The sequence below is a fragment of the Monodelphis domestica genome, chromosome 8, assembly GCF_027887165.1.
Source record: "Monodelphis domestica isolate mMonDom1 chromosome 8, mMonDom1.pri, whole genome shotgun sequence".
NCBI lineage: Eukaryota > Metazoa > Chordata > Mammalia > Didelphimorphia > Didelphidae > Monodelphis > Monodelphis domestica.
In genome coordinates, this window is record NC_077234.1 from 18,455,179 (window position 1) to 18,482,940 (window position 27,762).

General features: G+C 38.4%; 1 protein-coding gene across 4 annotated transcripts in view; it reads right to left on the reverse strand.

The window, feature by feature from the left end:
• Positions 1–27,762, reverse strand: part of VEPH1 (ventricular zone expressed PH domain containing 1) — a 232,780-nt gene that overhangs the window by 46,832 nt on the left and 158,186 nt on the right. For all 4 annotated transcript variants that reach the window (XM_007502316.3, XM_001363287.4, XM_007502315.3 and 1 more), the window contains one exon: positions 6,746–6,888. In XM_007502316.3, the coding sequence (XP_007502378.2) occupies positions 6,746–6,888 (143 nt within the window). The remainder of the gene's footprint in view (positions 1–6,745; positions 6,889–27,762) is intronic.

The following is a 27,762-nucleotide window of genomic DNA, read 5'->3' on the forward strand; positions in this document are numbered from 1 at the left end:
CAAGACCATATTATTGTAAAAATCATCTCTTGACGTGATAGTAATGGCATTCAATTGGTTCTCGACCTCGGGGAGTGTCAGATTAAACGTGATTTAAACAAAATAAAGGCACCAACAGCGGAGGTCAAACACAGTTTACGTTCAATGCTTTCCTTTTCTTTTTTAAACTAAGAAAATAATGTCGAATCCCTTTAAAAGAATGTTTTAGCACAACTAGGAGTAATCCACATAAACATCTCTGACCTTGGACTCGTCTTCTTCACTCAATTCATTTTCCAAGCAGATGTCTTATAAAGAATTAGCATTGTATAAAGAATATTTCAATTTCTTTCATCAAAGACCTGGGCATTAGATGGAAAACTAAGAGACGCAGTGATGAGTATTAACTGGTCTTATAGAGAGGATGGCCATAACTCAAGCAAACCAGGTTAAATAATTTAATGCTTTAGTATAATTATTCCCACATGGAGATTAGGAGTGAAAAACACCATGTCTTTGGATCATGTGCTTTCAAAAAGGATAAGGAGATTGGGGTTGCAGATCACAGAATCCATCTAGTCCAGCCACTTCATTCTATAGATGAGGAAATTTGAGGCCCAGAAGTTAAAGGATTTGGGGCAGGTTTACCAGAATGGTTAAATGAAGCAGCTGGTGGAGCAATGGTTAAAGCACTAAACTGGGAGTAAGGAAGATCTGAGTTTTAATCCATTCTCAGACACTATTAGCTGGGTGACCCTGGACAGGTCTCTTAACCTCTGTCTGCCTTAATTTCCTCAACTGTAAAATGAGAATAATAATAGCGCCTACCTCCTAAGGGTTGTTGTTGTGAGGATCGTTTAAGATATTTGTAAAAAGTGGGCCTGGCATTTATTAGGAGCTTTATATGCTTATTCCCTTCAATCTTTTCTTTTCCTTACTACTCTCCACTTGTCCTAAGTGGCATAAGTGGCAGAGCTGGGATTTGAATTCAGGGACTTTGAATCCAAATCTAAGCTATTCCCATTGTGTCATACTGGTGCTACAGAAGTTCTTAGATGATAAATGAGAACTGAGATCCTCAGATGGCTGTTGATCCATTTTGACATGCCATTCAATCAACAAATATGCATGAAATAAGTCTCTAACAGTTGAAGGCAGAATCTGCCTTCGAGTACGGACCCTAACTTCCTTTCCAGACCTAAACTTTTGCTTCTTTTCATTCAAAAACTCCAGAATTTTCAGTGAATCCTTGATATGGATGCATCCTTCAATGCCCAGTTTACAAGCCTTCCATGCCTCTTCATTTTACACTAACTCTGCCCATGTAAATCTGCTACCCAATGGGATAGAGACTTCCTCTATGCTTCTTAATATTCTCTACCTGTGGAGTACTCAGGTTTTTCATCCGTCATCTTTCTTTCTTTTTTTATTTCAAAAATATTTTCCCAGGTTTCCATATTTCTTTCCCTTCCCCCTCCTGGATGCAATAAACACTTCCACTGAGTTATACTGTCATCTCATTCTTGCAAAATGACTAGCCTACCTTCTTTGAAACCATTCTTTTTTCTTTTTCTTTTTTTAAAAAATTAAATGCTATATTGATAGCTTAGGTGTAGTTGATAGAGTGCCAAACTCATTTTCCTGAGTTCAAATCTGGCTTCAGACACTTAGTAACTGTGTGATCATGGTCAAGTCATAGTAGCCTTGTTTGTCTCAGTTTCCTCATTTGTAAAATGACCTGGAGTAAAAAATGGCAGATCAATCCATTTTTTAGAGAAAATCCCAAACAAAGTCACAAAGGGTCAGATATGACTGAAACAACTCAACAACAACATAGATAACTTAGCAATCCATGCTCTCAAACTACATGTCTTATACTGGCTTTCACTGTTACTTAACTGGTCCTTATTTATTCAGGATCCTCAGCTCCTTGTTTGGTCTTGGTGACACCCATCCTGGGTGAATTTCACCCTCTGAGATATCTTTTCTCAACTGCAAAATGAGGGAATGATTTCCAGTCTTGCTCACAAGTTTGGAAGCTTCCTGAAAAGACTGGACAGGTCCACTCCAGGCAAGTCCATGATCGAGTTTATGTGCGAGGAAGCCAATTGGCACAATGACTGGACCCAGAATCAGGAAAACTTGAATTGAAATCCTTCCTCAGATATTGACTAGCTGTGAGAATGTAAGCAAGTCACTTAAGTTCTCTCAGCTCTAACATTTCTCAGCAGCAAAATGGGGTGGGGGTTGTAATAGCCCCAATCTTGTAGGGTTGCTCAGGATCGATATGGCAATATTTGTAAAACCCCTTATAAATCTCAACATCCTATATAAATCTGGCTATTATTATTTGTAAGTACATACAAAACTATACCCACTCTCAAACAGAGCCAGGCACACCATAAATACTTAAATGAATAGTCAATGGATTGATAAAGTAAAGACATCAACTTTAAAGAATCTAAACTATGAATTAAAGCAGAGGTTAGTGAGTGAGTTAATATACATCTTCTTTAGATTTTGTTTTGGTGCATGAAATACAAATGTAAAATTATGAGAATGATGAGAGGGGTGTGACTTTGGAATTCACTTCCTCAGTTTACATTTATGTTTTTTTTTTTAGATCAAAAGCTGATAAGGGGCTGCTAGGTGGCTCAGTGGATAGAAATCCAGGCTTGGAGAAAGGAGGTCCTGGGTTCAAATTTGATCTTAGATACTTCTTAGCTGTGTGACCTGTAATAGTGAAGGGGACTTAGAAAGGGAAGGAACCACTGAACAGCTATTTGGGGACTGCATGCTATGTGGCACTTCCTCTTTCTTTCACTGAGTTGAGCAGTTACTAATGGAGTCAATCAGTTGAGACTAAAGGGTAAGTCTGTTACCCACTGCTTCCTGCTTAACTGATAGATTGAAATTCCCTTCCTACTACACAGACAATCAATTTTCTGGTATAACTCAAGGTGTCTAATTTATTCAGGTATAGAGTTGTTGAAAGACTGAGGAAAAAGAAAGGCAGAGGGAAGGGGAAGTCCCTGAGATTTTCTTTCCTAAATAACTCTTGAGGGCTTGACCAAGGAAATCTCTTCAGGGAATATGCTCTGGGTTCCCCTAAGGGAAAAAGAGAGTCTCTGTCCCAAAGGTTGGCTTCAGTTGGGCATTGAGATCTTCATTCAGTTCAAACAAAAGGGTTTTGAGATGGGTACTTCTTCCACCCAGCTCCACACAGTCCCAGATAAGAAGAACTTTGGGTCTTTGGCTCCAACTGATTTTGAGCCTGGGTGGCATTCAATCCCATCCCCCCCCCCCCATTTGCTCCTTTTCTCAGCATCTCTTCAGGCTTCAGATTTCTCTTTGCTCCTGGTCATCCCCTTGTTCACAGACCCTGGACAAGTCACTTAACCCCCATTGCCTAGCTGTTACCACTATTCTGCCTTAGAACCAATATACAATATTGACTCTAAGATGGCACATAAGAGTTTTTAAATTAAAAAAAAGCTAACAGAGAGTGGGTAAATTTCTTGGTGGTTGATGTGTGACTCAGAGCATTTCTGATGATAATATTGCAATAGCTCTACTTGTTTCTGTAGAATAAATCAATGACTTATTTATGTCATGTAACAAAAACCCAGTATTGATTGCTTGGAGCTTCATCAAAGACACAACCACTTTTCTCCTTTTGCCATAGCAAATGAGAATGAATCTCTAGGATACATGGTTCCACGAAATGAAGCTCAGGTCAGAAAAATCAGGGAACCATGGCTAGAGACAAGTTTGAACTTTAAACTTGGGTTAAAGAGTGGTGCCAAATGCATGGTTTTAGATATCTTTACTGGGTTGTGATTTGGTATAGCAAACATCAGCATTAGAAAAAAACCCTAAAAACCCACAAAGTCAACTCAGTTGGCAATATTGAAGTGTCAGCTACATGCAAGACAACACAAAGAGGATCTGACTGTTGTGGGTGATGAAGAATTTGCTGACACTCAAAGTCTAGAGGGTGGGTGCATTTGGAAAGTGCCCTCATTGAGGCCAAGCCATGGTGTGGAGCCAGAAGGGAAAGAAGACTTGGATCCTGCTATGAGGATATTTAAAGAGCTCAGGATAGAGAAATCAAAGCTCAGATTTGGGTTTCCATCAAAAACAGAGCTTGTTTGGAAAAACAAGAAGAGCCCAAAGGTAATGAATCGGATGAAGAATCTATAGTGGAATGAAAAAAGTGGAAAAGTAGCCTCCATCACTGCTCTCTTTTATCTGGGATCCAAGGAGGGAAAAAAAAAAACCCACAGAGCAACTCAATGAACCATTGCTGAAAGGTATCAAAATGGATTTTTCTTGCTCATTTTAGAAAACTGAAAAATGTACAGAATAAAGAAAGAGATGAAGCAAAAAAAAATACTGATGGACATTAAGTTTAAAAGCACCATCAGTTAAATAGAGGAACATGGAGTATTATTGCAAGTGAGAGATAGAAATCAATACTCTTGTATTTTCCCCTGACAGTCCATTAGGTATAAACTTAACTCAAGATGAAGTCTATTATAGAAGGGGGGGCCTTGGATTCAGGGAGATCTGTGTTCAAGTCCTGCCTTGGACACATACTAGCTGGGTGATCATAGGCAAGTGTCTTAAACATTCCCCCAATGTTCCCCAGGAACTTTCTAAAATGAAATTACAGAGGAGTGGCTGATCTTTATTAAAGGATGGAATTGCAACACTGGGAATTCCAGAACTATTATGGTGAAATCCCAGGTCCACAGCAAAGCATCCTTACCTATCATACCAACATGTAATAGTTGTGCTTATCACAACCTCATTTTATTATTTGATGAAATGCTCTATGAAAAAACAACATGGTGCTCAGGGCTCTCTACAGAGTTCCTTCTCTGAATTACTCCCCTTCAACCTTAAGACTATGATCCAGAAACTGGGAAATTTAACTCTATCTTAGCAATTGGAACTTTAGTGGAAAATTTTAATTGAGTATCTGATTTGGTCAACCTTGATATGATCTAGCTAGAAGCTAAGAAATGCCCTATTTTAGAATGATATACAGTTTTTTGACTTGCTTTCTAGTTAAGAATTTTTTTCTGGATTTTTTTCCACAATTCAATCAGTAAATATTTCATCCATCCATTCATTTGTTCATTCATCAAATGATTAATCCACTATTGAATTCAGAGCACTAGGGTTCTTCCTTGGCCACATTTTTTTTTTCTGAAAAAATCTCCAGGACATTCTACAATCAGTCAAAAATAAGCATTTATTAGGTACCTGCTCTGAGCCAAGCCATGTGCTAGGCTCCATACTAGATGCTGATGAGACAAGAACAAATTGAAATCGTCTTTGTTTATGAGGACCTTACAGAAAAGGGTGAGCAGTTTGTCAATATCTTTCATTGTTGGGTTGGTCATTTCTTTCATAAAATTTTGCCCCAGATAGATATGATTTAGGAAGATATGGCATCTCTCTCTCTCTCTCTCTCTCTCTCTCTCTCTCTATATATATATATATATATATGTATGTATGTATGTATGTATATATGTACATACCCCCAAACCAAAGAATATTGTGATATTAAAACTGCTCTGAGAAAACTCAAAAGGAAACAAGGCATTTCTGCATGAAGGAAGCTTGCTTTATGTTCTGTTGTTTGCCCCACTGCCCAGTTTCCACCAGATGCAGGATACCCAGTGCCAGATGGATGCTGACCCTCAGATCCCTAACTCTGCAGAAATAGAGTAGAGCCCCACTCTCCTCTAACCCTTAAACACACTACACTCTTTTGGGGGCCCATCTTCCCTGACATTGTGTCCTAAGGTCCTCTGAGCCTTGCTACCTTCTCTATCTAAGTAATACTTGCCTTTTCCATATTTCATAAACACGAGTTCTCTTTTATGCGTTGTCTCCTTCAATTATAATGTAAGCTTCTGGAAACTAGGAGCTGCCATGGTTTTCTACTTGTACCCCTAGCATTTAGCATAGCACATGGCAGATAGTATTCACTTAATGTTTTTCCTATTCCATTTCATTCTAAATTATTTCTTCCCTCCTTCCTTTGTTCTCTAATGTTAAGCCAAAGTTGACTCATTGGTAATTACCCAAGAGACTTTTGTGTAGAAGATGGTGCTTAATAGGGTAGAAAGCCTACCTTTGAAGGATTATTTTAAAGAACACTTTGTTGAAACTAATGCCCATGTTTTTAAGGATATATATCTATATATCAATGTATACAAATATGAACATATACATATGTATTTATATTTGTGCCCAAATAGATGTACATAAAGTCTAGTGTTTTGCACATGAGTGTTCACTTGTCCATCTATCCATCCATCCATCCATCCATCCATCCATCCACCCACCCACTCATCTATCCATCCATTCATTTATTCATTCATATGTATTAGTCAATTAATTTGTTGGTTGATACCTCCATATGAACACTGACTGGTGACTTGCTGAAATCATCAATATGTTGACAGGTTTTAGAGTTACATGATCAGAGCTTCAGAGCTGAAAGAGATCTTAGTGTTTATCAGGCCCAACTCCTTTGTTTTGCAGATGAGAAAACAAGTTTAAAATGTTTAGATGACTTGCTCAGGGTTTCATAGCTAGTAAGTATCTGAGGCAAAATTCAAACCCACACCTTCCTGACTCTAAGCCTAGCACTCTAGTCACTGTATCACCTAGATCCCTCTTCTCTGCCCCACAATCCCCAAATATGGTCATTTGTTAAGGTGCTGCTATTCATGAACATGGCACACACCTGCTGAAAGAGAAACATGATATGAATCCATAGTTGAGGCTGGTGGCTGATGAGGGTAAAACTGGACTTACTATACAGGCAGTAATGACCCTTCAAGGTGCAGCTGAAGGTCAGTTTTGCTACACAGCTTCTAACTGTAGAATCTAGAAACAAAAACACATAGCATTAAAGAGAAGCTCCTTTCTTGTGGAACAACTTCTTACATCGACTCTTGAATGACTTCAGAAAGATGCTGATCTCATTCAGTTTCATCTGGTTTTAAACAGAGCTGTTTTAATAAGTCAAGGAAGGAAGGAAGGAAGGAAGGAAGGAAAGAAGGAAGGAAGGAAGGAAGGAAAGAAGGAAGGAGGGAAGGAGGGAAGGAAGGAGGGAAGGAGGGAAGGAGGGAAGGAAGGGAGAGAGAGAGGGAGGGAGGGAAGGAAGGAAAGAGGGAGGGAGAGGATGGGAGGGAGGAAGAAAGAAAGAAAAAGAAGGAAGGAAAGAAAGAAAAAAGGAAAGAAAGAAATTAAAAGAAAAAGAGAAAGAAAGAAAAGGAAGCAAAGAGAAAGGAAAAGAAGAAAGAAAAAAGGGAGAAAGAGGAGGGAGGAAGAAAGAAAAAGAGAACTTTTTACACTTTCCATTAGATTTTATAATTGACAGAAAGCTTACCTTTAAGGGAAAATTTCCTAACCATTAGACTTGTTAATGGTTGATAGATCCTAAGACCCAAACCCCTTTTCCCCTTTCCCCTTTCCCTATTGAGATCAATAGCACCCCCACCCCCACCACCCCAGCATTGTCCAAATCTTGAGACAAAGCCCAGTAAAACTTGGCAGAACATTAGGATTTCCCTGTCAGACCTAGACAAATGACCTTCCCGCATCACTGACTGTCAAGCCTGAGAACTTTCCACCTCCAGAGACAGAAATTCCCAACCCCCTTAGGGCTGTCTAATCATCTGGACACAAATACCCTACTTTGATCAATAGGGCCAGTCCAGGCTACCTCATCCCAGACCACCACCCTATAAAAGATTTCCCCCTTCTCTACCCAGGTGGAGACCCCTAGCCATCTACCAGGTTGCGGGCTCCCCTCTTGCTCCTTCCTCCTCCCTCACCCCTTCTTTTCCCACAATAAAACCGTGCTGCATAACTCAACTCTCTGTCTCATTTGCCTTGAGTCGGACCCCCTCTCAGCCAGGTCTGATGATGGCATAAAAATATGGCAAAAAATAACAGTAAGTAAATTAAGTAACTTCTTGCACAAGTCACTGTCAATATGGACCAAAATGAAGCTGTTGCTGCCCTCAAAGCTTACATTATCTTGAGAACGTTGAACATAATCTCATTTAGTAGTCACTCAATAAGTGTTTACTAGTTCCTGCTTTGTGCCAGATCCTTAGTCAGGTGCTGGGGATACAAAGACAAAGTATGTCTTTGTTTTTAGGGTTTTTACATCCTACTGGGAGTAGGGCCCGATCACTTAACTTTATAGAATACATTCAAGGTTGCAAAGGACTTTACTTGTGTAGCTCCCTCTTTGGGTCATTTGCAAACTTGCAATTATATTCAGACATTGGATGTCCAGAAGACAGTTACTCTCTAGTTTGGGTCAGCACTCCTAAGGTGATACTTAACAAATCAGCCCTAGAATATTTCCCTTTAACAATCAGCCAGTAGAAGCAGCAATGCAATGATCCAGGACAGTTCTGAGGGACTTAGGAGAAAGAACTCTATCCACATCCAGAGGAAGAACTGTGGGAGCGGAAAAGCAAGAAGAAAAACTGGATTGCTCATGTGGTTCAATGGGGATATTATTGGGGATGTAGACTCTAAATGAACACCCTAATGCAAGTAATATGGAAATAGGTCTTGATCAAGGACACATGTAAAACCCAAAGGAAGTGCATGTCAGCTACAGGAAGGGGTGGGAGAAGGGGAGGGAAAGAACATGAATCATGTAACCATGGAAAAGCATTCTAAATTAATTAATTAAATAAAACAAAAATAAAAACAATCAGCCAGTAGACATGATTAGCTCTTAGTAAAGGTACTTACTCAGATGTCAAAGTAAAAATAGTAGCTATACAATATTCCCTCTATATAAATCTATCCTGCAAATACATAAAAGTCCAATGGGAAGAAGGAGCACTAACTTAGAATCCAGTGGCAATGGGGGAAACTTATGTGGCCAGGACTACTCTTGGTACTATAGGGCCAGGAAATGCCTTTTATTATCATCACCATCCCCCCCACCACCAACGTCAACATCATTGTCTTCCTCCTCCTCATTATTTCCACGATCATCACACTATATTGATGAGGCTTTAAAGTTGCACTTTCTTTTTATTGATCCTGGGGTGCAGTGTCTCTGCTGGGTAGGGGGCTTGGCAGAGGTCTTGGGGGTCTGCCCTTTCCCACAATTCAGTTCTCATTTGTCAGGGCCATCTTTATTTTTGATTCCATACTTGTCTCATTCCTCTATTGCCAGGTAGGGGTTCTAAACTTGCCTGGAGACTCAAGTGGCTATCACTGCACCCACATCTATCTGGAACATATGTCTCTGGTCAGCTGTGTCTCAAGTGGTCTTCAAAGGACAAACTGCTGAATGTGGTCCCTCTCTCTGGGCACATCAGTGTTCAGTGGTGGATGGGAGAGAGAAAAACAAGACATCCTCATATCAGAATATTCATTAATTTCCTGATTGTAAGTGAACTGTGCCACACAGATTTTATCAAAAAGTGCCTTGCTTTATTTGCTGGGGATGGCAAATGTTTGCCCAAGAGGAGGTGTAAGGGAAGGGGAGTTTGAGTTCTCTCTCCTATTGCCCATTATATTGAAAGGTGATTTGTTGTGGTGCTTATGTTATAGCACAAACCTACTGGGCATGGAGAGAACTGGGATGGTCACCATTATCCTTTCCCTTTCGGGATATACTCTATTAAGGAATTGCATGCATAGATTAGGCTTAAGTCTGGGATTAATTAAATAATTATTTTTTTCAAGTTTAAAGTAGAACTAACCTGCTTGATTTATTATGGTATGGATCCAAATAGCTAAGATATTCCAAAAAATCAACTGAAGTACCAAATTCCAGCTCTCTCCACACCATGCTGCCTACCCTTCAGCTATTGTCCTCATGTCCTTCCCACCAGAACCAGACCTCCCAGCATGCTGTTGCTGTACTTGTGACCCCCTACCAGGGTGCCTCTTTACATGTTGTCTTCCTTTATTAGCTTCTTGAAGGGATTGCCTTGCTTGCTCATATTTGGAAACTCAGTGTTTAACCCAGGGCTAACTTAATTCAGTGATTAACCATGCCTAGCATGTTGCTATCATTCAGTTGCCTCAATCATGTTTGACTCTTCATGGCTCCATTTGGGGTTTTCTTGGCAAAGATACTGGAGTGGTTTACTGTTTCCTTCTCTAGCTCACTTTACAGGAAACTAAGGCAAACATGGTTAAGTGACTTGCCCAGGGTCACACAACTAGAATTTGAGATCTGATTTGAATTCAGATGATGGGTCTTCCTGATTTCAGGCTTGGCAGTCCAACCACTTGGTCACCTAGCTGCCCCATGGTGCATAGAGTCAGTCTCTCTCTCTCTTTTTCTCTCTCTCTGTCTCTCTCTGTCTGTCTGTCTGTCTGTCTGTCTCTCTCTCTCTGTCTCTCTGTCTCCTACCAGTTTCCCAATTTTTGGTGATCTATAGAGAATCTGCTTTTTTAGAGAAAGTCAGGGGGATAAGGCTGAGTAAAATAAACACAACCAATGTTCATTTGAGAAGTATCCGGAGTGGAAAACAGAACCAATATCTTCTTAACAATGCCCTGAAGCTAGGATGTCAGGCTGGGAACTGGGAACATATGCTGACTTATTCTTGTTCGAATATTTCTTATTATTGCAGGGCAGCCTCTACTATAATGTATACATTTGACCCTGGCCTGTTTGAAATACTCTTTCAATAGTCTGCGATAATCAGCAAACTGATTAATAAGGAAATCCTTGCTTCTCTCTTTCTGTAACAGAGAGCATTCATTAACCTCCATTCAGTTCTATAGAACTTCAGGATAAAAATAAAACCATCTGTTACCACTGGGAACCATGAGGGCTAACACTGCTGCTTTCAGCAGAGGGGGGCATTTTACTCTGATTTTTCTTCCTATAGACCAAGGGCTTGGGAATGGGAACTTTTAGGAACAATAAGTATCAACTGAACCCAGGTCATTATTCCAACATCAGAATTTAGTCCTAAATTAGTAAGAATTCTCATATTTGCAGAGCCCTTTGCATATGTAATACCACCTCTGTGTTACTCTCTTGGCTTATACTCATACTCTTATGTTGGGTCTCCAGAGGGTAGTTACTACTCTTATGATTCAAGGGTCTATTCTGTAGATTTGAGATTCGGCTATAGTTAATGAGCCCCACCAGGGCTCATTCCTATTTTCTATTTTCTTTTATTTATTTTTAAACTTAATATTTTATTTATTTATTTTTAAAACCCTTATCTTCTGATTTAGAATTGATAGTGAGTATTGGTTCCAAGGCAAAAGAGGGGTGAATGCTAGATAATTGGGGTTAAGTGACTTAGCCAGGGTCACACAGTTAGACATGTCTGAGGCCACATTTGAACTCAAGACTCCTGGTTTCTAGGCCTAGCTCTCTATCCACTGAGCTACCTAGCTGCCCCATCCAACTTTTTTATTATTTTATATTATATTTTAATTATTTTTCACTTCATATTTTAATAATATTTTACATTAATCTTTACATTTATATATTTATTCATTTTATTATTATATGTTTATTATAGAATATCATTATATTAATAATCACTCAGGAGAAATTGTTATCTCTTAACTGAGATTAGTATTGACAAAGATTTCAGTAACTGTAAAACATGGTCCTTTCCCCAGCACACACATGTGCAGAAACCTAGGGTGCACTATCCCACAAACACACAGATTGTCTATGGGTAGAGCAGAGAATGAGTAATGAGGCCCCCCATACAGGTACCACATGTGGCCAAAGCTGTGGGCTCGGCAGTCTTTCCTCCCTTTTTAGAGTCTCTCTTGGGATGCAGCCTTTTTGCTGGGCAGGTGGCATGGCTAGGTTGGCACGGTCGGCCCCCTTTTGTAGCTCAGTTCTCAATGACCAGGGCCAGCTCTCTTTGGAGCCCATGGCAATCCCTCTCCTCAACCAGCTGGGTTTCTGGTCCAGAGAATTGCTTCTACCCACAAATGACTCCCTTTGTGTGTGCATTCCTGTTTGCAGGGGATGTCTTTGCTCCCTTGATCTCTCTGGAACCAATGAACCATCAAGCTGTTGACTGAGGTTTCTCCCTCTGAGCAAATGACTGCTATTATATACCACAGAAGAAAAGGAGAGCAAACCTTCCCTTCCCTTCCCTTCCCTTCCCTTCCCTTCCCTTCCCTTCCCTTCCCTTCCCTTCCCTTCCCTTCCCTTCCCTTCCCTTCCCTTCCCTTCCCTTCCTGTAGGGGTGCCACTTTGCCATTTATCCCAGCTTTGGTGGCTTCCCACTCACCAACTAATTGGGTCCTACCTTGGATCTGACAGACTCTCCCCAGGGTTTAGCTGTCTGACACTCTATGAAGGTACAGGCAGTGCTCACTTCCCCAGTATCAAAGTCCACGGGGCATGCTTCACAAAGAATCAAGCAATTTCTTTTCTTATACAAGAGTATGAGCCTACCATAACTCATAAGCCTGATGCTCACAGCCATCTCCTCACGTAATAAAGAAACGAATACTAATATTATCTACCAGGCACAGAGCAAAAAGTAGAAAGACAGTTTGGGTGAAGTCAAGACACCCATATAGGAACGGTGTCTAAGGAACGGTTGTTTTTTCATTATTTTTAAAAAAAGATTTTTTAATTTAATTTTTTACTTGTCAAGATATTTTTAAATTTATTTTTTATTTTTCAATAACTTTATTCTCCCCGAATTATTTCCTTTAAGAATTGTTTTGCTCCTCTTCTTGTCTCAATTTTTAAAAAGATTTAAAAAATTTTAATAACAAATGACCACATGAGTTTTCCTAAGTTATATAATCCAAATGGTCTCTCTCCCTTCTTCTCTCCCCCCTTCCAGAGCTGGCAGGAAATTTCATCTGGGCTATATATCTATTATCACGCAAAACATGTTTCCATATTATGCATTTTTGTAAGTGAAGAATCTTATAAAACCAAATCCCTAAAACATATACCCAAATACACAAGTAGTAAATCATAGGCTTCCATCTGCATTCTTACTCCCACACTTCTTTGGAGGGGGAAAGCATTCTTTTTAATCAGTCCCTCAGAATGGTTCTGGATCATCATATTGCTATTCATGTCAATATATTTTTTAACATTTTCTTTTTACTTTTGCAATCCCTGCTATCTCCTTCCCTCCCTCATTTCCCCCATCTCTGATATGGCACATAAACTAATACAGGTTAGATATGTGTTATCATGTAATATATGTATCCATATTTGTTATGTTGGGAAAGCAAAAATTTCACTTCTACAAGAAAAAAACTCATGAAGGAGATAAAGTGAACAATGCTATGCTTCAATCTACATTCACACTCCATGGATTCCTTTTATGGTAGTAGTAATGGATAATTTTTGTTTTTTTAGCGAGTCTTCTTGGATTCTTACATTGCTAATAATATTTAAGCTATTCACAGCTGATTGTTGTTCATTATTTCTCTTTCTGTGTATAATGGTCTTCTGGCTCTGCTCACTTCACTTTTCATCACGTCATTATTTTTGTTTTAAATTAGCTTTAAAATTAAATACATTTAATTTTTTTAAACCTTCATCTTCCATCTTGGAATCAATACCACATATCAGTTCTAAGGCAGAAGAGCAGTAAGGGCTAGGCAATGGGGATTAAGTGACTTGTCCAGGGTCACACAGCTAGGAAGTATCTGAGGTCAGATTTGAACCCATGACTTCCTGTCTCTAGGCCTGGATCTCCATTCACTGAGTTACCCAGCTGCCACCCCCAAATTAAAATACATTTTCAAAGCAAGGTGTTTTGATGAAGGAAATCACAAGCAAGAGAAGTGAGGAATAGAGTAATTGAACGGGATGCCTTTTCCATGCTAGTATTGATTTGAATCAATTGATTATTGAATCAAATGAATTAAACGATCGATTGTTGTTCTCAGAACTAGGAGTAGAAAGGAATAGCAGCATGGTGTGGGGTGGAGAGGGCTGGGGATCTACAGGGAGGGATACGTGTCAGAGTCAAGATGGTACAGATTCACTAATCAGAAGCCAAGGGAGCTGTTAGCTGAATGGCCTGATGAGAGATGGAGTTTGGAGCCTAAACAAACACTGGGTGATGATGGCAGGAGAATATAATTTCCAAATAATCAAATCTAATGACTATTCCTAGTCCTCATCCTTATTGATCTCTCTGAAGCATGCAACACTTTGATTGCCTTCTTCTCCTAGATGTCCACTCCTCCCTGGGTTTTTTATACAGCTAAGTCTCTCTCTCTTCTAAATCTCTTGTTCTGCATTAGAATTGATGCCAAATATCAGTTCCAAGGCAAAAGAGCAGTAAAGGCTAGGCAATGGGGGTTAAGTGACTTACCCAGGGTCATACAACTAGGAAGCATCTGAGGCCACATTTGAACCCAGAACCTCTCATCTCCAGGCCTGGCACTCTATTCACTAAGTCATCTATCTGTCATTACAAGTCTCTCTTGATAGATCTGGATTCATGTCATGCCACTAACAGTCACTGTCCTCGTAGGACTCTGCCCTGTGATCTCTCCTCTCTCTTTATTATCTTGCTTGATGATCTCATCAGCCCAAGAGAAGGATTAAACCCAATTCTCTCAGGAATAAGTCCTTGCAGTCCTTTCCCTCTTATTTCTCTTTAGCCATCTCTTGTCTTTCCAAAATGACCAATGAACCATTTTTTTCATGCACACACACTTTGCTGAATGGAAGCTAAAATGTTTCAGTGCAAGATCATTCTTAAATGTATGGAAAGAGTAGCTATAGTTTATGCGAAAGGCAGTTAAAGAATCGGCATTCCATGCTCCTCCTCTCATACTCCATAAACATTTCCCAAAGAGATTTGACTTTTTTGCTGTGACCTATGCTCAGAAATATCTGATCTTTGGATCAATGGAGTGAGTGTATCACGACTCCATCATTCACAGGATTCCAAGGCATGTAGGCAGATATTTTGTAGATATAAACGGAGAAACTAATAGCTTAATGCAGGAGTCTCTGCAAAATGTGTCCCTCTTCTTCATCCACATAAAAACGTCACATTGAAGGGCTTTTTCCTTTCTTCACACTAAGGGGTGTGTAGTTGGGGAAAATTTATCCCCAAAGGGAAGAACCAGGCTTCTGATCCAGATTGGGCATCTAGGGAAGATGCTGGGGAATTTGTGGAATGAGATGAAGGGTGACATAAGGCGCAAAGATCATTGATATACCTTTAGGATGACCACTCGTCCTGTCTGGAATGTCCTCCTTCCTCAACTTAGCCTCATGAAGTCTCTCTCTTAGTCTGAGATGTAGTTCAAGGGCCACCTTCAGCATGAAGCCTTTCTCATTTCTCTCCGCATGCTCCTGCCCTCACTAGCTACCATGTATGCATTCCACCGCTTTGTATTTCTTGTATCCATTGACTCTATAGCTATGTTTTTGCTTATAGATGTAGCCATCTTCTTCCTCATTAGAATGTAAGCTAATTACCAATGGGTCATTCTTTCATTCTTTGCCTAGCACACTGCCTGAATTCGAGAGATCTTAACAAATGCTTCTTGATGGATTGATGGACTATTTGGAGATGGGAAATATTTCTGGGACTTTTAAACATGAAAATGGAGAGTGTTTCTTATTTGATATGACTACACGGTCAGAGAAGAAACAAGAAATTCATTTCATCTTCAGAAAAAGAATTAAATTCATCTTCAAACAAAGTGAACTTAGATCAGCTCTCCTCTGAAAGCTTCTGCTTGCCTAATAAACACTCTAACAAGCCAAACTGAGATTTCCCAATGGAATTATAACCCCCATAAGTGGAGGCCCAAGTCTATTGCTGTGTACAGGATTATCCTTCACTAACATTTGTAGACATAAAATAGGCAAAAGTTACACATGAAAACAACTATTATAGAGATACGGAGAGAACCATTTCTAATGACAAAAAAGACTACATGCACTTAGCTCTGAGAGACAAAAGAACAAATGAACAAAATCCTGAAAGGGGGATTCTAGAGGCTTAAACTCTTGTCCCAGCTCTACCACTAACCGGCTATGTGACTCAGGTCAAATCACTTAATCACTGGGTTTTTATGCTCTTAAATGAGGTGGTTGGAGCAAATTATCTCCAAGGTCTCATTCAGGTAAATAATTCCACAATTTGCTGATTCTTGGCATCAGGAAGCAGTGCATGGAGCCAGCCAAGAAGACTCACTTTCAAGTCATCACTGGCAATACTGGCTGCATTACCTCTCAGTGACTCTCCAAGTCTACAAACTGCAGAATAGTTATGGATCTCCATTGCCAGAAGGAGTTTCTTCACTGGGAGTTGATTACATTAATGAAATTACATGGTCAGATCAAAAGGTAAAAAGCCATAGCTTTCCTTCAACTTCTTGACACTTAATAGAGTGGACATGTCTCCGATGCTTAAGCCAATTTTTTGATTCTCTTTTTGGTGTGACTTAAAAATGGAATTCAAAATATAGTCAAGGGATGGATAAAGAATTGTGTTATTTAATTGGACAAGTGGTTTAAATTAGAAATAAGGGAGAAAAAGTAGTGCTGGATTTTTTGTTTGATGAATGAAATAAAATAAAGAATGTTTCAAAAAGTCGGTCATAAATGATATTTTTGGAAAATATACAATTCACTCAGGACAGTCACACTCTGCTGGGGATTGAGAGAAGGAAGAATAAGGAGAAGTGGAAGATGACAACCATGTGATTCAATTCCGTAGGACTCAAAATAATATTTTTATTGTAGATTCAACCTCATACTTCATCTGATCCAAGTCATACATAAATTAAGAAAATTTGTGAAGCCTAGGAACCAGAAAGATGATGGCACGAGAATGGGTGAGGGGGAGCATTCCTCTGCCTCTAGACCCTAACCATCTTTCAGTCTGATGGGTGAAAAAAACATTCAGAACATAAATGGAACATCTGCCTCAGAAACAACCAAGGGATTTGTTATTTGGTCTAAACAGAACAAGGAGCAAGGAGAGCACTGACAAAATGACTGAACGGGGGAATGAGGGTGATGTAGAAAACTGGACAGTCTCTTGTTAACTTCAAGATGCAGTTAGTAGGGCTGAAGAGTACACTTGTGATCTCACTGATTTAGGGAACTCTCAGATGACGAAGCTCCCTCTGCCAATCCAGGTAGGCACCTTCTCTGCCATCTACTATTAGAGACTTGCCTAGAGAGCACCAGAAGGTTCAGTGACTTTCTAAGAATCAGAGTGTCTGGACTTGCCCGCAGGTCTATCCTGGCTGCTCTATCCATGACTGCCAAACTGTTCCTCATGATATTACTGGAGAAGAAATTTATCATCATTATGGACATGATCTGTTACCAGTCATGGATTTTGTGTCTGTTGGTTTTATTTAAAACATATATAACATATACACACATATTATATGTATGGGGTGTTTTCTGGGGTAGGGAGAGGAGTTAAAGGGAAATAGCAGTGGGGTTAAAATACACAAAGAAAATAACTTTTATGGAGATGTGGGCTGTCTGCCAGTCAGTCATATAAAATGTACATGAATAAATTGGGCAGCTAGATGGTATAGAGGTTAGAGTATTGGGCCCAACATCAGCAAGACTTACTGTCCTGAGTTCAAGTCATGATTCTGACATATGGGTGACCTTGTACCACAGGCAATGCTCTAAGATGATCTGTAGAGGAGATTTGTCAGAAAGACAACACTTTATGCATATTCCCTTTATGGATAAAATCACAAGTCTGATACAGTTAGGAGGTTGTTAGTCTAGAAGACCCGAGTTAAAATTCTGCCTCATATGCTTACTATGTAACCTGGGGCAACTTGCTCAGTCTTAGTTTCTTCATCTGTAAAATGGATATAATGATAGCATCTATTCTTCAAGGTTGTTGTGAAGATATATTAAGTGCTTTACAAATCTTAAAGTATGATGTTAAGTATTAGCTACTATGTATCTGTACACATATATGTAACAACTAGTACTTATATAGCATTCTGTCAGAAACTTTGTATATATGTGTGTATATATGTATATTGTTGTAAGGAAAAGATTTGTTAGGTTTTTTAATGTTGTGGAGGAGAGATGGAAAAAAGTCTGCAGCAAATGCTGGAGAAGCAAGGACTACAGAACTGTCAATCAAGATGGACATTCCATTTGGAATGAAGACTGGGGCAGAACAGTTGAAGAAAAAGAGGCAAACTGAAAAACTTGGTCTCGGTCTCTTGCCCTTGGGACAGAAAGGAGGAAGCACAGAAAAGTCCTGCTCTCTGGTTTTTCCCTACAATACCACAGTGACTGAATCTTCAAACCTGCTGGTGATTTTCCCAAATCTGAACTCTATTCTACCATTCTCCAATTTAGGAATTGTTTTAGGATTAGGGAAACACCAAACCTTCTCTCCCCTCAACTTCTTTACCTTTCCCCTTCTCCTAAATAAACCCGCTTACTTAAACTTAGAAAAGAGAGAGTGCTTTGTTTGATATACCAAGATATTCACTTTGAGCTGACTTCGGTGCTTCCAACAGAAGAATCAACTAAGGGGGGAAGGGAGGAAAGAGGGAGGAGGGAGGAGATTGGCAGATCTGATCTTGAAATTATCATCTCCCTCTTAAAATAATCCCCTAATACAGTTTGAAGAACACAGTGGCATGAGACTAGCAGAAGAGAGAATTCCGGAATCTTGGAAAGGGAAGTTAAGCTGGAAAAAACCTCATCTTTTTCTCATAACAGTATTTACACACATATAGTAAAGGCTTTAATAAATGTTTTTCATTCATTCAATAATTCATTCATTTGATCATTCATTCACATATATACAATCTTCATCGAATGGAAAGCAAGACTCATTCACTTCTTTTTCACAAGAGAATTTCCATCTAGGAACTTCCGGGTAAGCATGGCAGCAGTCTAGACATGGAACACTTCTTCTCCCCAGCACACACCGATATAGACTACCTCAAAAGATCAAAAAAAAAAAAACATTCTCATAAGAACGGAGGAACTCTATAGTAGGGCACAGCATTGAAGGTATATGAGATTTGGGCATTTCCACACTATAAGGGAGTGAAAAAGCTCCCAGACAAATGTGAGCAGATATACCCTCCCCACCCCACATACAGAGCCAGAATAAGAGCCAGTGCAGGCCAGAATCAGTGAGTGAGCAAGGGGCACCTCTAGAGTGAGCAAGGGGAATCCTAGGTCCTTGGGAGCAGACTAATACCACCAAAGACCTAGCCTGGAATGGAGCTACACCTGAAACCCCAGTGGGCGGGGGAGTGTAGACCATGGGTGTTCCCAAGAAGGTAGTGCAGAGAAGAGACCCGAATAGCTGAGGCTGAGAACAACAGAGGTTGTGGAGATTTGAGAGCTTGCCTCAGGCAAAATCCTTGCTCCTTAACTCCATACACAGAGAACCTGCCCAGCTCACTCAGATTTCTGACTAAGGAGGGAAGGTAAAACCTCCACCATGATGGCAAATTGCTCACAGTACCAACAAACACTCTCCAAGAAAAACAAAAAAAGGCAGTGACCCTCAAAATTTTTTTATGGAGGAAAAACCCAGGCTACAGAGGAAATGCAGGAGGAAATTCAAACACAGACAAAACCTTCTAAAAAAAATGGAAATTGTCCACAAGCTCTGGAAGAATTTAAATTGCAGCTTATCAAAAAGATGGAAGCCTTCTGGCAAAAGAAGTGGGAAATGGTTCAAAGAGAAAATAAAAAAAAATTATAGCAGAAAATAAAAAAATTAAAGCAGAAAAACCAGGCCTTAAGGACCAGAATTGAGCAACTGGAAACCAATGATCTGGCAAAACAGCAAGAATTAATAAAGCAAAGTCAAAAGACTGACAAAATAGAAGAAAACATAAAATATCTCACTGACAAGGTGACATATCAGGAAAACAGAGGAAGGAGAGATGATTTGAGAATCATTGGTCTACCCAAAAAGCCAGAAATAAACAGAAATCTTGACATCATACTACAAGAAATCATCCAAGAAAACTGCCCTGATGTTCTTAAACAAGGAGGCAAAATAGACATTGAAAGAGTTCACAGAACATCCTCTACACTCAATCCCCAAAAGACAACTCCCAGGAATGTAATTGCCAAATTCCAGAGCTTTCAAGCTAAGGAGAACATTCTATAAGAAGCCAAAAAGACAATTCAGATACCAAGGATCACCAATCAGTATCACACAAGACCTGGCAGCTTCCACACTAAAGGACCAAAAGGTCTGGAACATGATATTCAGAAAGGCAAGAGAACTGGGTCTTCAATCAAGAATCACCTATCCATCAAAATTGACTATAAACTTCCAGGGGAAAGTATGGGCATTCAATAAAATAGAAGATTTTCAATTATTTGTAAAGAAAAGACCAGAACTAAGTGGAAAGTTTGATATCCAAACACAAAGATCAAGAGAAACATGAAAAGGTAAATAAGAAAGAGAGAGAAAGGGGGGGAAATGTGGTTTTTTTTATTCAAACTCTCATATGTAAGGGCTACAATTAGATCAAATTATATATATTAATATATGGGAAAATGTTATTTGTAACTCTCAAAAACTGTATTCGCTATTATGGTAATTAGAAGAATTACAGGAAGAGATTGGGGCATTAAGGGCTATAAGATGATATGCAAAAGAAGAAAAAGGCTGGGGGGGGATTGAAGATGGTACTAAGAGATTCTTGAAGAAATAAAATAAATAGAATAATCTTTTTCACCCAAAGATACACATGGGAAGGGGAGGGGAAGAATACTCTTATAAGAAGGAGGGAAAAAGACTGCTAATAGGTAATACTTAAACCTTACTCTCAGTGAAATCAATTCTTAGAGGGAAGAACATCTAGATCCATTGGGATTTTGAATTCTATCTTATCCTACAGGGTAAGTGAGAAGGGAAAACTAAAGGGTACAAAAAGGGAGGGAAGAAGAAGGGGGAGGGAACTTAATAGACCCTAAAAAAAAAACTAAGAAGGGAACAAAAAGGGAGGGAACAGAAATGGAAGCATATCAAGGGAGGGGATTAAGGGGATTGATTAACAGTAAACCACTGGTTTTAAAGGACATAGAAAAAGAAGAAAGGACAGAACTAGGAGAGGATATCAAAATGCTAGAGAATTCACAAGTGACAATCATAACGTAGAACGTGAATGGGATGAACTCACCCATAAAATGTAGACAAATAGGAGAGTGGATTAGAATCCAAAATCCTACCATATGTTGTCTATAAGAAATACACCTGAGGTGGGTAGATACTCACAAGGTCAGAATTAAAGGTTAGAGCAAGACCTATTGGGTCTCAACTGATAGAAAGAAGGCAGGAGTAGCAATCATGATATCTGACAAAGCCAAAGTAAAAATAGACCTGATTAAAAGGGATAGGGAAGGTAAATACATCCTTATAAAAGGGAGTATAGACAATAAGGAAATATCACTAATCCACATGTATACCAACTGCTATAGCATCCAATTTCTAAAGGAGAAACTAATAGAATTAAAGGAGGAAATAGATAGTAAAACTATACTACTGGGAGACCTGAACCCTGAACCTACCATTAACAAATTTAGATAAATCAAATAAAAAAATAAATAAGAAAGAGGAAAAAGATGTGAATGAAATCTTAGAAAAATTAGAGTTAATAGATATGTGGAGAAAAAACAAATAGGGACAAAAAGGAATACACCTTCTTTTCAGCAGCACATGGTATATTCACAAAGATTGACCATATTCTAGGTCATAAAAACATGGCATACAACTGCAGAAAAGCAGAAATAATAAATCTAACTTTTTCAGATCATAAGGCAATAAAAATAATGATCCGTAAGGGTACATGGAGATCTCAATCAAAAGTTAATTGAAAATTATATAATATGATTCTCCAAAATCTGTTAGTTAGAGAACAATCATAGCAACAATTAATTTCATTGAAGAAAATGACAATGATGAGACATCCTTTCAAACTCTATGGATGCAGCCAAAGCAGTACTCAGGGGAAAATTTATATCCTTGAGTTCATATATTAACAAATTAGGGAGGGCAGAGGTCAGTGAATTGGACATGCAAATCAAAAAATTCGAAAGCAAACAAACGAAAAAAGCACAAAAGAAAACCAAATTAGAGATCCTAAAAATTAAGCAAGAAATTAATAAAATTGAAAGTGATAGAACTATTGAACTAATAAATAAGACTAGAAGCTGGTATTTTGAAAAAAAAAAAACAAACAAAATAGACAAAGTACTGGTCAATCCAATAAAAAAAAAGGAAAGAAGAAAACCAAATTAACAAGATCATAGATGAAAAGGGAGAACTCACCTCCAATGAAGAGGAAATTAAGGCAATCATTAAAAATTCTTTTGCCCAACTATATGGCAATAAATATGGCAATCTAGGTGATATGGATGAATATTTACAAAAATATAAATTGCCTAGACTAACAGAGGAAGAAATAGACTACCTAAACAACCCCATATCAGAAAAAGAAATTGAACAGGCCATCAAAGAACTCCTTAAGAAAAAATCCCCAGGGCCTGATGGATTCACAAGTGAATTCTATCAAACGATCAAAGAACAGCTAATCCCAATACTATACAAACTATTTGACATAATAAGTGGAGAGAGTTCTACCAAATTCCTTTTATAACACAAATATGGTACTGATTCCAAAGTCAGGCAGGTCAAAAATGGAGAAAGAAAACTATAGACCAATCTCCTTAATGAACATAGATGCAAAAATTCTAAATAGAATACTTACAAAAAGACTCCAGCAAGTGATCACGAGGATTATTCCATATCATCAGGTGGGATTTATACCAGGAATGCAAGAATGGTTCAATATTAGGAAAACCAGCCACATGATTGACCATATCAACAAGCAAACCAACAAAAATCACATGATTTTTACAATAGATGCAGAAAAAGCATTTGACAAAATACAATACTCATTCCTATTGAAAACACTAGAAAGTATAGGAATAGAAGAGCCTTTCCTAAAAATAGTAAACAGTATTTATCTAAAACCATCAACAACTACAAAACACTTTTTACACAACTAAAACTAGATCTGAGCAATTGGAAAAACATGAACTACTCATGGGTAGGATGAGCTCACATAATAAAAATGACTATGCTATCCAAAATTATCTATTTATTTAGTGTCATATCCATTGAACTTCCAAAAAACATTTTTACTGAATTAGAAAAAAAACTATAACAAAGTTCATTTGGAAGAACAAAGATCAAGGATAACCAGGGAAATAATGAAAAAAAAAGTGAAGGAAGGTGGGCTTGTGGTACCAGATCTTAAACTATACTATAAAGCAGTGGTCATCAAAACAATATGGTACTGGCTAAGAGACAAAAAAGGAGGATCAGTAGAATATACTTGGGGTAAATGACCTCAGCAATACAGTCTATGATAAGCCCAAAGGTCTCAGCTTTGGGGTACAAAATCCACTATTTGACAAAAACTGCTGGGAAAATTGGAAGACCAAAAAATAATTGGAAGACAGTGTGGGAGAGATTAGGCTTGGATCAACACGTTACACCCTACACCAAGATAAACTCAGAATGCGTGAATGACGTGAACATAATGAAGGAAACTATAAGTAAATTATGTAAACACTGAGCAATATACATGTCAGACCTTTGGGAAGGGAAAGATTTAAAAACCAAGCAAGACTTAGAAAATGTAAATGTAAAATAAATAATTTTGACTACATCAAATTAAAAAGTTTTTGTACAAACAAAACCAATGTAACCAAAATCAGAAGGGAAGCCACAAATTGGGGAAAAAATCTTCATAAATAAAACCTCTGACAAAGGTCTAATTACTCAAATTTACAAGGAGCTAAATCAATTGTACAAAAAATCAAGTCATTCTCTAATTGATAAATGGGCAACGGCATGAATAGGCAATTTTCAGTCAAAGAAATCAAAACCATTAATAAACACATGAAAAAGTGTTCTAAATCTCTTATAATCAGAGAGATGCAAATCAAAACAACTCTGAGGTATCACCTCACACCTAGCAGATTGACTACCATGATAGCAAAGAAACTTAATGAATGCTGGAGGGGATGTGGCAAAGTAGAGACATTAATGCAATTCTGGTGGAGCTGTGAATTGATTCAACCATTCTGGAGGGCAATTTGGAACTATGCCCAAAGGGCATTAAAAGACTGTCTGCCCTTTGATCCAGCCACAGCACTGCTGGGTGAGTACCCCAGAGAGATAATAAAGAAAAAAAGAAAAAGACATGTACAAGAATATTCATAGCTGTGCTCTTTGTGGTGGCAAAAAGTTGGAAAATGAGAGGATACCCTTCAAGTGGGGAATGGCTGAACAAATTGTGGTATATGTTGGTGATGGAATGTTATTGTGCTCAAAGGAATAATAAAGTGGAGGAATTCCATGGAGACTGGAACAACCTCCAGGAATTGATGCAGAGTGAGAGGAGCAAAATAGGAGAACATTGTACATGGAGACTGATACACTGTGTTACAATCGAATGTAACGGACTTCTCCATTAGTGGAAATGCAGTGATCCTGAAAAACCTGGAGGGATCTATGAGAATGAACACTCTCCATATTCAGAGGAAACACAGTGGGAGTAAAAACACCGAAGAAAAACAACTGCTTGAATAAATGAATCAAAGGGATATGGTTGGGAATGTAGACTCTGAATGAACATCCTAGTGCAAACACCAACAACATGGAAATGGGTCTGGTCAAGAACACAAGTAATACTCAGTGGAATTGTGCGTTGGCTATGGGAGGTGCGGGGGGAGGGGAGGGAGGAATAGAAAATGATTTTTGTAACCAAAGAATAATGTTTGAAATTGACCAAATAAAAAATGTTTAAAAAATACACATAAGTAAGAATCATTAAAAAAAAGACTTTTGTAAAAATGGAGATTTGTAACTCAGACTTCAATCCACAGAAGTCCTTGGTACTTCCAAGAATTCCCTATAATCTCACCTGGGTCCCCACCTGGGAGAGAACACAAATTGTATTTAAACTGGCTGCAAGAACTACTTAGGCCTATCTTCTTCTGTTTCTAAGCACACACGTTATTCAGCCCATGGCATGTGCCTTTCTTATTTTGTATTTTCTTATTTCCTTGATTTCTAATAATCTTAATAAAATAAATAAAAATCTTAAAATCTTAATAAATCTCATAAAAATAATACTTTTAGTAAAGAAAGTAATTTAACTGTTATAGTTAGTGGCAACCACTAAGGGATGAGAACTTCTTAAATTTATTTTTAAGAAAAGATAGCCTAGATAAATTTCTTTTAAGCCACGTTCCTCCAAGGTTTTTCAGAAAAGCCTCTTGATCAGCTCTGCTCTTGCTGACTGCTCTTGCTTTCTGCTTTCCCCGATTGCCTCTCCGGACCTTCAGATCACTTACCTGGTCCCAGCCCCACCCGGCCCAGCTCCTCCTGCTGCCTGCTTCTGCACTCCTGCAATTTGAACCCAGATAGCTCTCCTGATCCTGACCCTCCCAGATCCAGCCCAGCTGATCTCCAGCCTCTGAGACAGATCTCCCCAGGCCTTGCTGGTAGCTGCCCCAATTTCTTCAGGATCAAAAACCAGCTGGTAAAAAATGGGGGTGTTCTTTCTTTAGGCTACAATTAGCCTCCATGTGGCAGGGGGGTCGGGGACAGGGGACCACAGAGGGGGGAGAAAGAGGAGAAGGAAGAGACTTTTCCAAACAGGAAATTACAAGCATGGTTTATTTAAGAGGATATCTTCTGAGTGCATTGATTCTGTTATTTATATCAACTGAGATTCAGAGGAAAAATTCAGCTCCCTGCAACTCTTTAGCCAAATTTGAGATTCCTAAAATCCACCCTTACTATGGGAGATCAGCTCAGGGGCTCAGTGGATTGAGAGCCAGACCTAGAGATGGGAGGTCCTGGGTTAAAATCTGGCCTCAGACACTTCCGGGCTATGTGATCCTGGGCAAGCCACTTAACCCCCATTGCCTACCCCTTACCAATCTTCTGCCTTCTGATAATAGGCATCTAAATGGGTAATTAAAAAAAACAATGAACTTTAAAGAGACTGGAGGTTATATTTTTGGGATTTTTCAGATTCTAACATTTTATAAAAAATCTCTATTTCATTGCATTTTGCTGATTGTTTTGTTTAAGATTTAATTTTGTTGGGTTTAAATTCATATATTAATGCTTTCAATACTATTCTGTTACACTGAATCATTTTAATGTACTGAGTTTTAAATACTGTTATATTCTGTTGGTTCTTCCCTTATTACTATGCTGAACAAATATTATTGAGTAAGCCCATATATAAAAACAGCATTTTCTGTTTTGACTTTGTAAATTATTACACAGAGGATAGATGAACTCCATCAGAACTGGTTACAATTGTATAACAACCTATGGAAAATTTAATGAGCTAAATATCTCAAATTGATTTTAAGGGGTCTTTTAGACATGATTTTTATATTTTTTTCCTAAGAACTCTGGTCATTTTGCCTGCCACTAACAGGAGGTAAGGTCCATTTTAGTAGCTGAAGTGAAATACAATTTTAATCCCCACCTCCCACATTTATAACACTGTGAATGGATGAGCCATCACAGTCTCATACCAAGGAGCTGGGAAGTTAATCCCAGGGCATATAGTACCCCTGGAGCATCTCTCATTTATAACTCTTCAGATCACTTTACCCAATGTCAACAGTATAGAGGTTTGAGTTTTTCCTAGACTCCTCTGCCACATTTTTTGTAATGATATATAGATTTCTTGATGATGTTCTAGACCCAAAGGAGTTTTACTTTGTTTAAATATGTTTACCAAGGTTGAAAGATTTGCTACGTTTGTAAAAATTGTGACACATATCCATCAGTTCATAGGCTTTTAAAAATGCCATAGAACAACTGATATGAAATATGATAGTGGGTTTGTTTGCTATTGTAATTAATTGGACTATTGAGAAATTTGGGGATATTGATACCTATATATTTGTACTACTGTTCTTTATTTTAAAAAAAGCTGTTACCTTGTAAAATTCATTTGCTTGTACTCACAGTGGATCATGGCCAGATATGAAGAGGAAATGGATTTCATTTTTGGTGAGAAAGCCTTGTATTCTATATTTTGTTAGTTGAGACAGTGTGTCCATGATTATAAGCTATATTTTTGAATTTTAAAACTTTTGTTATCATATTTTTCTTGCATGTGCAATACACTATTTCAGTTTTTTATTTTTTCTCTTTTTTATATATGAAGCACGTCACCAGTATTAAGATTTTCTTTAATTTTTTTTTATTTAGCAGTAATATAAGTTTAAAATACATTTTCTATAATTCAATGCATGCCCCAAAAGCTTGAGACTATAAAAATGATGCCACTAATTGTTTAAAAAAAATTATGGGACTTTGATTAATGATTCTGTCTGATTCCAGGACAAGGTATACAAAAGAGCCATTGCACAGGGCCAAAGAAGCACAAAGCTAAACCTGATTAGTGCCAAAAAGAGCACACAGGATATATTAATGTGGACTTGAAGTTGCGACACTTAACATACATTAAGACGTAGGCCTTCCTTGTAGCCACACTCTGAAACTACTTACAGATGACTATCCTTAACTTGGCTCCTACCTGGCTCTTATAATCTAGTCCCTTTTCTAGTGTGGCAACTTTCTGTAGTCCTGGCTACTGACTGGGTAAATGCTTACTTGCTTATTTGTTTATCATTTTAATTGGGCCCTGATTCAAGGATATTTTATAGATTTATTTTTCCTTTACTTAGAATTTTTA